Here is a 12,171-nt window from a genome sequence, read left to right as displayed (position 1 = left end):
TGCCCATGCAGGTTGTGTCGTTTGTAAAATCAATAGTGTCTGTGACTCTGAGTCTTCACAAATTTTGTTTTTAAACTTTTTCTAGTCTGTCGTTGTTTTGATCTTCAACCCACGCAAGCCTTTTCTTCTCTGCATGACTACTGCACCTTACATTCACATTAACCTGTTTACTGTAGTCAACTATTGATCTCTCTCTAAAATTGTTAGCTCGTACAGTTCTGCCCGTTGTCAAATTGGCGACGTCTTGAGGTTTCAGGATGACTCCTATCAGCATCTACTTTACTTACGTTTTGCCACAAAGTTTTGCTCCCCATGCCGATTCACTACCTCCTCATCAGGTACTCGACTACCTTCTAATCCTTCCATATGGCAACATTTCAAAAGCTTCTATTGTCTTCTTGAATAAAATCTTCTTGGTTTTCAGGTCATGTCAGTTCCAATAAAATTCTCAAGCTTTCAGTGGTTAGCTCCGCAATCATCATCAGGTTGAAAACTATGTTTTTCATTTTTTCTTCACACTAAAACAATTTCCAACTGATTTTAATCATATGAAAAAAATTGAGAAGTGTTGGAGTCAAAGAACAAAAAATCAGGAGTTAAAGGACAGAAATCACAATCTCTGCAATAACTTCCAATTTATTAATTCCTGTAAGTATCAGCTCACAAAAACTGGGGAAAATACTCTTATGACTGTAGACCATTAATATGAAAATATTATGAAAAGGATGCACCTGAAAAATGAGACTCAAAATCCGGGTAAAAAAAATTTCCCGAATCTAAGCCGCACCTGAAATATGAGACTCGAAATTCAAGGGGAGAGAAAAGTTTTAGGCCGCATCTCCAAATCGAAACAAAGTTGGTCCATTGTAAAATGAGACACAGTTTAGGTCGAATGAATGACGATACAGCTACAGTAGTTTGGTTCGAGTCGTAACCTTAGCAGTTAAGCTTTACCAGGTAGCCATTGCTATGCGTCAGGCGCTCCGTCCGTATTTATATGGGTTCCCTACCTTTTTCATGTGCTTTGTCTGGTTTGAATTGATTGCTTATTTTTCTTTGATCTGATAAGTGCCATTTTCTTTGTTATAGGTGTTTACGTCACTCTAAGCTGAAAATGCATTACTGTACTGTGTCACGCATTGTTTGTCGCATTCTGATAGTGCGCGTTTGCGGCCTGTCGCCACTCGTGGCATGGCTTGCTTCTGTGCGCACTACCGCCACTTACAATTTAGAGGAATCGTCTCATTAGCAAAACAATGGCAAGAGACTGCTATTTGTTGTTACTTACACTGCTGCTCTCTTTGATAATGATCAACAAGAACCAAATAATACACTGCATATGATAGAATATGTTCTGAACGAGAGTTTAGCGAAAAATTTTTTCCATTTGAAAATCTTTGCAGGCGCCTCTTTAGTACATTACATTCTGCACAGAAATTAGAGTCATCTTAGATTTAAAAATCTAGTCAATTGCTGTGCTTCATTTCTGACTGTATCACTATTAGGTATAAGAATAATACGAATATAAACATGACATGATATGTATATTCTTCCGCGTTTGCTGTTGTCTCACTCTAGTTTCATAGTTTATTAGGCAGACAGGATTTAAATGAGATAGCAGCAAACACGAAACAATACATGGCAAAATGTTTATATTCGTATTATTCTTATGGTGAAGAGAATACTGCATGTGATTCATAATTCATAGAAGTTCCTTTTTTTTTTTTACTGACGCAGAGGATTTGCTGCCAGTATTTATCTTTGTACCTACAAAGCATGCCTGTGTAGCGCTACATATATTTGACGGAAGAAGTTAGTTGTGGCGGCACCCACCAACATTTTTCAGAACTTCCGCTTGCTTTGCACTCGATTCTAAGCTGCAGGTGGTTTTTTGGATTACAAAAACCGGAAAAAAAGTGCGGCTTGGATTCGAGTAAATACAGTAGTTTCTACTCAGCATATAACAGAGGTGCTAAGTGGCAGATCGGCATAAAAGAAAGACTGTCGAAAGAGCATGGACCATTAAGATGTTGTCGTCAGTCGGTCACCCTCAAAACACATGTAAAATTAATATTCAGAGCTTCACAATCAGTGATTAATAAATATTTTTCATTTGTTTTTCATCTCACTGGTTTTTCTCGCTCAATTCTACGCAGTTCTTCTATGTAACGCGATATTGCTACGTCTTGAAGGTGGGGCACCACAGGTTCCTCCAAGGAGGACAGACCATTTTCCTGCTGTAGTGTTCCCTGACCTCAGCTGGTGCTTCATCTGTGACATCCTATCTGCATCTCTCTCTCTTGAAAATAATTTATTATCTGGCACAATCACATTTATTTCTAGCAAAATAACGGGATAAGTCTGGCATTGACCATTGATGTTTATATGTAGCTCCAGGTGATAGGTGGAATGGTGTGTGTGTGTGTGTGTGTGTGTGTGTGTGTGTGTAAAATATCATCTAAGTATAAAAATGTGCACTACTTGTGAACTCATTGTGGTCAAGTAACAATTTATCTAGGTCTTTCTGTTTAGTGACATAAATTTCTAATTCCTCAAAGGTTTTGAAGCATCTCCCTTCATACTTATTGATAATACTCTGTTTATCTTAACTAAGAATAAGGCCTGCACTGACTTACTGGTCTCGTACATACATTAGTTGAAACAAATCTCAAACGACCTACTGATTTGCCCTACATATTGTTTTTTGCAGTATTGACATATAATTTTATACACTTCAGTTGCTGAGAACTTATCTCCCCTAAGTGTAGTATGATGATGTAACTTCGATTTCGGATTATTGGTTGTTTTAAAAGCAGCTTGACCATTATTTTTGTTCAGTTTTGCCTGACACAGGTGTATTGACTGCCATTGCAATTATTTTGTCTTTACATGTTCCAGACGTACTTCCAGTTGGAACAGCGACCAATATACTTCTTTTTAATTATTTTTTCTTTGATCCCATTGTGTCTTCACACCAATTTCAGAAGATTTTTGCCCTTCACTATCAGCCTACTCCCTCAGCTTTCATCTTGTTTCCCCAGACTTTATTCATTTAATCCTCTTCATGATTTTTTTCCCATGTACTTGGGTGTAGTTTTGAGAATTTTTTTCTGATGTATCTCTGTGTTATTTGCATATTTTTACACGCTTTTATCCTTCACCATGGATCGTTGTTCCTTCCATCTGCGTCAATACAAAAGAGTTTCCTTATCCTTAGCCAGAACTAAGTCTCACATACTGCTCCTGTGTTGTTGCTTGGCACATGGAATCCCCCCAAATGGCCTTACCATCAAATTCTTCATCTCCAGGTGCCACACCTCCTTCCACAATGACCTCCATCTGTTGAGATTCCACCAATCCGTAGCCCTCACCAATATAGTTCTGCAAAACCATATCAATCAGGCCCAACCTCTTAGCAATATCTCCTCTCCATCCGTAAAATTCTCCTGCTATGCAATTCCAAATTTGTGGATCCTATATCACACATTGAAACTCTTCCTCTCCAGTAACTACAGCAACATGCACAATGCCACTTCAAAAAATTGTCCACACTGTTCACTTCCTATTCCCAGCTTGCACTGCCACTATCCACCGCCTCTACAACAACCTTCCAAACCTCCACCACAACCCCTCACAGCTGATAAATCCTGCCTCGCAAACCTACTACATTTACCCCATCCTCAAAAACTCCCATCCATCACCATACAGAATCCAGAACCTAAACAGATCCAAAACACTGTCATGAACCTTTCGTCCAAAAGCCTTGGCCCTGCAGAAGTATCAGTCCCTTCCAAAGGCTTCACCATTTGCCCCACTCCCAAATTCAGTCATGCAGGACTTGTTAAAGATCTTCTCTCCTTCTCCCAACCCCTACGGTGGAAACACTTTCTTGCCTCTTGCCACCAACCCTACCAGTCAGACTGAACCAGAGACCAATGTTGAACCCTACATGACTCAGTTCATTTCTCCATCCAGACATGATCTACCACCACTGCCCCCCCCCCCCCCCCCATCACCATTGTTCTCCATGCAAAATAACATTACATCCCCAGAAAGAACTGCAATTCACCACCTAAACACTGATCCTGACCTTATAATCTTATCTGCAGACAAAGGCGCCACCACTGTTGTTCTGAACTGCAAGGATTACCTGGCAGAAGTACTCTGCCAGCTGTCAGATTAATCTACATACAAACCCTGCCATAGTACCTCGTTCCAGAAATCCAGCAGGTTCTCCAGTCTCTCCTCAAATCCTTAGTCCCATCCCAGAACCTCTCCCCAGCATCCATCCCTCTCCTCACCCCTACTATTCCCTGCACTCCTACCTTCTTCATGCTTCCTAAAGTCCATAAACCCAGCAACCCAGGATGTCACATTGTGGCTGGTTATGGATGTTCCATTGTGGCTGTTTACTGTGCTTTCATAGACCAACACCTTCGGCCTATTACCCGCAACCTACCCTCCTATGTAAAAGATACCAACCATTTCCTCCACTGACTCTGCACAGTTCCTGTTCCTTTACCACATGGTACCCTGCTCATCATTATTGATGCCATCTCACTTTACTCTAACATCCCTGATGCTCATGGCCTTATCACTATTGAACTCTACCTTTCCCAAAGCATGGTGGATTCCAAACCAACAACCTCTTTCCTAGTTGCAATGATCAAGTATATCCTCACTCACAATCACTTCTCCGTTAAATGCATCACCTACAAATAAATCCAGGGTATGGATAAGGGCACCCAAGTGGCACCATCCTATGCCAACCGATTCATGGGGCATCTAGAGGAATCCTTCCTAAACAAACAATATCCCAAACCCCTCACCTTGTTAAGATTCATTGATGACATCTTCATGATCTGGATTGAGGGTGAGGACACCCAATCCACATTCCTCCAGAATCTCAACAGCTTCTCCCCCACCTGCACCTAGTCCTACTCAACCCAACATGCCACCTTCTTCGATGTTGACTTCCACCTCAAAGATGGCTACACCAGTACCTCCGGCCATATCAAACCTACTAACCACCACCAATTCCTCCACTTGACAGCTGCTACCCATTCCACATCAAGAAGTCACTTACATATAGCCTAACCATCCATGGCCGTCACATCTGTAGTGACAAGTGGTCCTTCTCGAAATATACCAAGGGTCTCATTGAGGCCTTCACAGACCGTAATTAACCTCCCAGCATTGTAAAACAACAGATCTCCTGTGCCTTATCTCTCCAGTCACCCACCACCTTCCAAAGTCCCACCGTCCAGCCACATAGTTGCATTCCCCTCATGGCTCAGTACCACCCAGAACTGGAGCAACTGAATCACATTCTCCGCCAGGTTTTCAACTACCTCTCGTTGCGCCCTTAAACAAGGAATTTTTACACACTGTCCTTCCCACCCTGTTCACTGTGGTATTCTGCCACCCAATGATCCTACACAATATCCTCTTCCATCCCTTCAGAGGCCCTGCTCCCAAGCCCTTGCCTCAAGGCTGTAATAGACCTAGCTGCAAGGCCTGCCCCCTACATCCTCCTACCACCACATACTCCAGTTTGATCACAAGCATCAGCTATCCCTACAAAGGCACATCTACTTGTGTAACTAGTCAAATAATATACAAGTTAAGCTGCAACCACTGTGCTGCATTATACATGGGGCGTGACGACCAACAATCTGTCTACATGAATGGCCACTGACATACTGTGGCCAAGAAACAGCTGGACCATCCAGTTGCTGAACACACCACCGAACACAGCATTCTTCATATCAATGACTGCTTCACAGCCTGTGCCATCTGGATCCTTCCCATCAGCACCATCTTTTCTGAACTGCTCAGGTGGGAAATCTCATTGCAATATATCCTACGTTCTCATAATGCTCCTGGCCTGAATCTTTGTTAGTCATTGTTTTTACCCATCTAGCCCTCTCCCTGTTCCCTTTCCAGCACTAAACAACCCTCTATTCCACCAATGCACCCACAGTCTTTTTTACTTCTCTCCTTTTCCACTCCCCCCCCCCCCCCTCTCCTCCCCACCTTCACCTCTGTCTAACCTCCAGACTACACCTAGCTGCTCTACCCTCTCTCTGCCTCATCCCTGTATGCTCCCACAAGCAGCACTTTACTGTCCCCCACCCCTACCCTGCTATCCTCCCCCTCCCCACCCTGGCCTCCTTCTTGCCCTCAGCACCTGGTTGCTTCTCCCGTCATGCGCTGCTGCTCGCAGTCTGGCCTCAGCAGCCAGAGACTTTGATTGTGTGTGTGTGTGTGTGTGTGTGTGTGTGTGTGTGTGTGTGTGTTTTATCTATTTGCAATGAAGGCCTTGTTGGCCAAAAAGCTTACTTTCTGACAGTCCTTTTGTTGTACGTATCTGCGACTCATCATCTCCGCTATATGCTGAGTAGCAACTATTCTTTTCATAAAATTGTCATAGTCCATCCTGGATTTTCCATCAAATTCTTGTCAGGTCTTCAGCCAGATCAAGCTGTCGTCTGCACACATTATTTCCATAGAAAGCTTGTCACCATCATCAGGAGAGAAAAACTAAGTTACTCTTGCCGATAACTGACTCAGACCGTGAGTGACAGAACCTTTATATGCAGCGAAAATACAAAAGCACATAAGCTGAGATAATATGCAAGCACTCGAGTGTTGCTGCTGCCCCTGGCGCAAGAAGAGTTGCAGTGCCTCCAATGGTGAATACTTTCAAAAAACGATATATTGTTAAAAGTTAATACTTGTAGCTGGCCAATTCAGATTCCATTGTTTCTTCATATCTGATAAAATAGGATTCTAAGTTTTATTTAGTGGGTATCAATTATCATGGTTAATGATATTATCTGTTAGTCTTGATTTCGATAAATTCTTTTAAAACACAATCCCAGAAATGCAAGGCATTTGCATCCATTTGTCTGTCGTCGTATAACATCCTACATCCCTCTGTAAGACGGTGCTCAGCCGCTACAGATTTGTCAGGTCGTAATAATCACTACGGTGGTGACTGGTACATTCTCAGCATCTGAGATAGCATATATACTCTTTTGACCAGAGTTGGTAGGACTCTTGTATGCTGAAATGGTGGATGACAGGTGGTAGCATGTAAATACTTATCAGTGTGTGTCGCTTTCCTATTAACTCTGTATCCAAGAGTTTCATCATCCTTTTTTATAAACCAGTACATCCAAAAAGGGTAACTTTCCCTCATTTTCAGTCTCCATCGTGAATCTGATGTTAGGATGTATACAATTAAAATGGTCCAATAACTGCTACAATGAATCTATGCCATGTGGCCAAACAAAAAAAACGTATCATCAACATACCTCAGAAAATAAATAGGCTTCAGGGCCATATTCTCAAAGTCCTCCATAAAAAGATTAGCTACTATGGGGGATAAAGGACTCACCATAGCCACACCATCAGTCTGTTCAAAATATCTGTCGTTGAGTAAAAAATAGACGTACGTCAGTACATGACAGCAGGATCTCAACATTTCTGTATATAGTTTTTCATTAAAATCAATGATTCTTCAAGAGGAGCCTGAGTAAAATGAGACACCACATCGAAACTGGCAAGTAAATCAGAGGAACCAAGACAAAGCAGCTCTAAATGCAGAATAAAATCCATGGAATTGGAAATGTGGTGTTCACATTTACCCACGTGAAGGCTGAGGGCAGATGCTAAATATTTTCCCAAGTTGTAAATCGACACACCCAAATTACTAATAATTGGGCGCGACAGGACCCCACCTTTATGTACCTTTGGCAATCCGTATAATCCGCTGTAGGTGGAATGGCCACACCAGGATTAAGTTTTTTAATAGTGGCCTCAGATAATGTGCTCTTCTTCAGAAGTGAAGTCATTGTCCATTTCATGTGATCTGTGGAATCCTTCCATAATATATAATGCGATGGGCCCTTAAGAAAGTCTTACATCTTATTCACATAATTGGCCTTGGAGATTAAAACTTGGCAAAATGTTTACGGTCTGTTGTCAGCCCTCATGTGTGTAAATGTGGTCATCATATTTCCAGTTCTGTGGATTTTATTCAGCGCTTAAAATCACTTCGTCTCAGTCCCTCTGATTTACTTGTCACTTTTGACGTGATGTCTCTTTTTACTCGGATTCCGCTTGAAGAGCCATTGATTTTAAGTAATGAGAAACTAGATTTGCAAATGATAAAGCTCTACTGCTACATATTGATGTACACCTATTTTTTATTCAATGACAAATATTTTGAACAGACTGATGGTGTGGGTATGGGAAGTCCTATATCCCCCATAGTCGTTAATCTTTTTATGGAGGACTTTGAGAATATGGCCCTGAAACATCTTTTTTGAAGCCTACTTGTTTTTTGAGGTTTGTTGACGGTATGTTTCTTGTTTGGCCCCATGGAATAGATTCTTTGTACCGATTATTGAACCATTTTAATTGTATTCATCCTAACATCAGGTTCACGCTGGAGATTGAAAAGAAGGGGAAGTTACCCTCTTTGGATGTACTGGTTTATAAAAAAGATGACAGAACTCTTGGATATGAAGTTAATAGGAAATCGACACATACTGATAGGTATTTACATGCTACCAGCTGTCATCCACCATTTCAACGTACTAGAGTCCTACAGATCTTGGTCAAAAGAGCACATGCTGACTCGGATGCTGAGAATGTATCACAAGAGCTGCAACATTGTAAGGATGTGCTTAATCTTAACGGCTATACGGGCAGAGAGATTTGACATGTATTTGAGTTAGGACCACTACCTAAACCAGCTTAAGACATTTTTAGTTCTGTGGCTTTCCTTCTGTATGCTGGGAATGTGTCTGCCAAGACAGGAAGGGTTTTGAAGAGATGTGAAATCAGATGTATCACATCTGCCAGCTAAGACTGGTGTTTACAAAATACCATGTGAGTGCAGTAAAATTATACTGGCCATACTATTCCTACCATCAATGGCAGATGTGCTGATCAGACAAGTTGTTACAAATGCCTCTCACTATTGGGATTGTGTTTTAAAAGAATCTGTCGAAATCAGACAGCAGCTAGTATTATTAACCGTGATGATGGATACCCACTAATTAAAACTTGGAATCCTGTTTCATATGCTATGAAGAAACAATTTGCATCTGCATTGGCCAGCTATGGGTTTTAATTTTTAACGATATATCATTTTACGTAAGTATTCACTATTGGAGGCGCAGCAACTCTTCTTGCGCCAGGGGCAGCGGCAACGATTGAGCACTTGTGTATTACCTCAGTGCTTGTGCTTTTGTATTTTCGCTGGGTATAAAGGTTCTGTCATTCATGGTTTGAAACAGTTTAGCTTTTCTCAGCTGATGATGGTGGCCATGTGGACCATGGAAATATTGAGGGTGGATGACAGTTTGATCCAGCTGAAGATCCGACAAGAGTTTGGTCTGTCAATATGCCAGGAATGTCTACAGAGTCATATGAATTTTCCATTGTTTTAATGTATAGTTGCACTTTTGTTCATTTTGCTTACTGACTATTGGTTGGTTTTGATACACAATACCATCCTTAGTCCATCCCCTGCCACATATTTGTCACACTTACTTCCCAAGTGTGTTTGTGTGACAAATACTTTTTGGCACACCGCTTTAAGAACCAGGCTTGATGACTGCATGCCAGTGGATGGCCTGCGGACATTTGACAAGCAGTGCTGTGCTGGGGCAGCAGCAAGTGTTGCTGTAGCTTCCTAGTGGGCACATGTGCACAGGCACACTCAGATGTACATCGTAATATGTATCTGACGATAACTTCTCCCACTCAGGCAGCACTCGAATTTCACCACAGTGCCACCATATTGTCGCAGAAGAAGCTGAGTAGCTCCGTGGTGTATTGGTTATGATACTAAACTGTTGCATGGAGGGTCGTGAGTTCAAAACTCACCTGGACTGTACAATTCTAGTTTCTATATTCAGTTCGAGTGCATTCTAGAAGTATCCACAAATGTCAAGAATCATTGCACTGAAATGTTCTGTAGCTGTATGTGTTCTGGCCGGAGGCGGTTCACTCAGCGCTCTTGTATGTGCAAGTGCTGAATAAACCTTCGTTAAGTGAAGTTAGTGTTCATCATTAATCTAATTACACCTTCTTCTACATGACAATATATTAACCAGGAGCCTGTTATCACAGTCCAGCTGAACACGGTAATGTCTGACTGTGTAGAAATCATGTGTCGTTCCCCGAGAGCTAACAGACTGCCCTCGGCACCATTTCCGTATAGCGACCTGTAAATCCAGTTCTGTCCGCCAGACGGAATATCCACCTCTGTTCATTGCCTGTCTGTTACTCTTCACTCCCCTGATCACATGTCAAAGAGGTCACCTGACCCTGCGATCTCTTCGACATGGCTGCAGTCAGCTGCAATAATGCCAACCATTAGCACTTTGTATACAAAAAGCTGTGCTTATGTTGGGTTGGGTGATGAGAATGTGCATTTATGATAATGCCTGTGGATGTCAGTTTTCTATAAATCACAAATGAAAGTTTGTCAACTTTTGAAATAGTCAAATCAAAATAACTGATCTTGTGTTCCATTTCAGATTTACCATAAATCTTATTTTAGCGTGCAGTCTATATACCCTATCCCGTTCGCCAGGTGTTCCACCTACAGCGGCAGCCGGGCATCCCCAAGAGTCTGTCGCTGCCTGCCAGCCTGTCGGTGCTGATGGCACTGGAGCGTGTGCTGAGGCTGCCTGCAGTGGCCAGCAAGCGATACCTCACCAACAAGGTGGACCGCTGCGTCACAGGGCTGATCGCACGCCAGCAGTGCGTTGGCCCGCTGCACACGCCAGCCGCTGATGTTGCTGTCACCGCCCTTTCTATCTTCGGAGTGGTAAGGAAGCTATGCCACTGTATCCGATGAGAGGTAATTGGCTATGGCTGTGGTTCCCAAACTACTTTTGTTCCCTGTTGCATCAGTACGTTGGGGTATTACTGTGGCCCTCAGAGTTGAAGTGAACAGTTGATGCCGTTCAGTTAGTTTAATGCAGATAAATCTCCTACAAGTGACAGCTTCAAAAGCAGGTCTATGTAGCATATATGATAGTTGCGAAGGAGGGCTGAAAACCCAGAAACATCAATGACGTGGATCAGAGAAGGTAAAGCAGACGCGAGGAAAATGGAAATAACAGTGAAAGAAATAGGAGAAAGCACAAAGTTCAGAGCAAAAGTAACAAGTGTCGGTGGCTTCCATGAGAAAACAAAGAAAAAGACAGGCGCAATATAGACGGAAGAAAGAAGAGAACAACACAGGGAAGGGATCTGGAAAGAAAGGAAGGAGAAAGGAAATGGGGCATAAGTTACTTCTTGTGGTCTTCAGTAGGCCAGACCGATAAAAAATATTAAATGTGTGTATTAAATTCATAAATAGTCTATTGAATTTAATAATTAATGGGCTGGAAGAGTTTGCGTGCTCTCCAAAACTTCTCAAATCCCAGAATCAAACTGTGTGCAGCTACCTACATTTCTAGCTTACATTAATTTTTGCACGTTTGGAACTGTGATAATCTTGCTATTCATTATTGCCGCAGAATGTGTCACAACATTGGAGTACTTTTCCAGTGCCTTGCAGCATAGCCTTGGCAAACAGTTTGGGATCCACTGGCTTAAGGTGTCAACAGTAGTTTCATAGTGGTAGAAAGTAATTTTTTGTTTAGTGTTTTCATAAATAATGTTTTGTTTTGTTTACTTCAGTAGTTGGCCATCTAAGCTTACAACAATTCTTACAGCAGTGTGCAGTTCAATAATTATGATATGTGTTTTTATAATAACAAAGTAGAAAAAGATAAATTGCTGCTTACCATAAAGAAGACATGTTAAGTTGCAAACAGGCGCAATACAAATACATTTACAGAAAGCTTTCTACCACAGCTTGCATCAGCAAAAGAGAAACACATGCCATTCATAAACTCAAGCAAGCATGCCTCAGGCACACCTAACTGGCAGCTCGGACGAACTTAACATGTCTTCGTTATGGTAGGTAGCAATCCGTCTTTTCCTACATTGTTGATATTCCTACCTGAGAGTTTCTATTGTCTGCATTTTTATAATATTCAGTTATGTGGGTTTGTTGGCCTTCAGTCTCTCCTTCCCATCCTGTTGGATAAGTATCTCCTGACCCAGATTCTGGGTGACTTTTCCAAATTCTCCATT

General features: G+C 41.9%; 1 protein-coding gene across 2 annotated transcripts in view; it reads left to right on the top strand.

Moving 5' to 3' along the window:
* LOC126095222 (phosphoribosylformylglycinamidine synthase) overlaps positions 1-12,171 on the top strand; it is a 202,346-nt gene that overhangs the window by 122,732 nt on the left and 67,443 nt on the right. For both annotated transcript variants that reach the window (XM_049909959.1, XM_049909960.1), the window contains one exon: positions 10,616-10,852. In XM_049909959.1, coding sequence (XP_049765916.1) covers positions 10,616-10,852 — 237 coding nt within the window. The remainder of the gene's footprint in view (positions 1-10,615; positions 10,853-12,171) is intronic.

The sequence above is a fragment of the Schistocerca cancellata genome, chromosome 8 (genome assembly GCF_023864275.1).
Source record: "Schistocerca cancellata isolate TAMUIC-IGC-003103 chromosome 8, iqSchCanc2.1, whole genome shotgun sequence".
Classification (NCBI taxonomy): Eukaryota; Metazoa; Arthropoda; class Insecta; order Orthoptera; family Acrididae; genus Schistocerca; species Schistocerca cancellata.
Note: the sequence above shows the minus strand (reverse complement) of the source record. Positions and strands in the feature narration are given on the sequence as shown.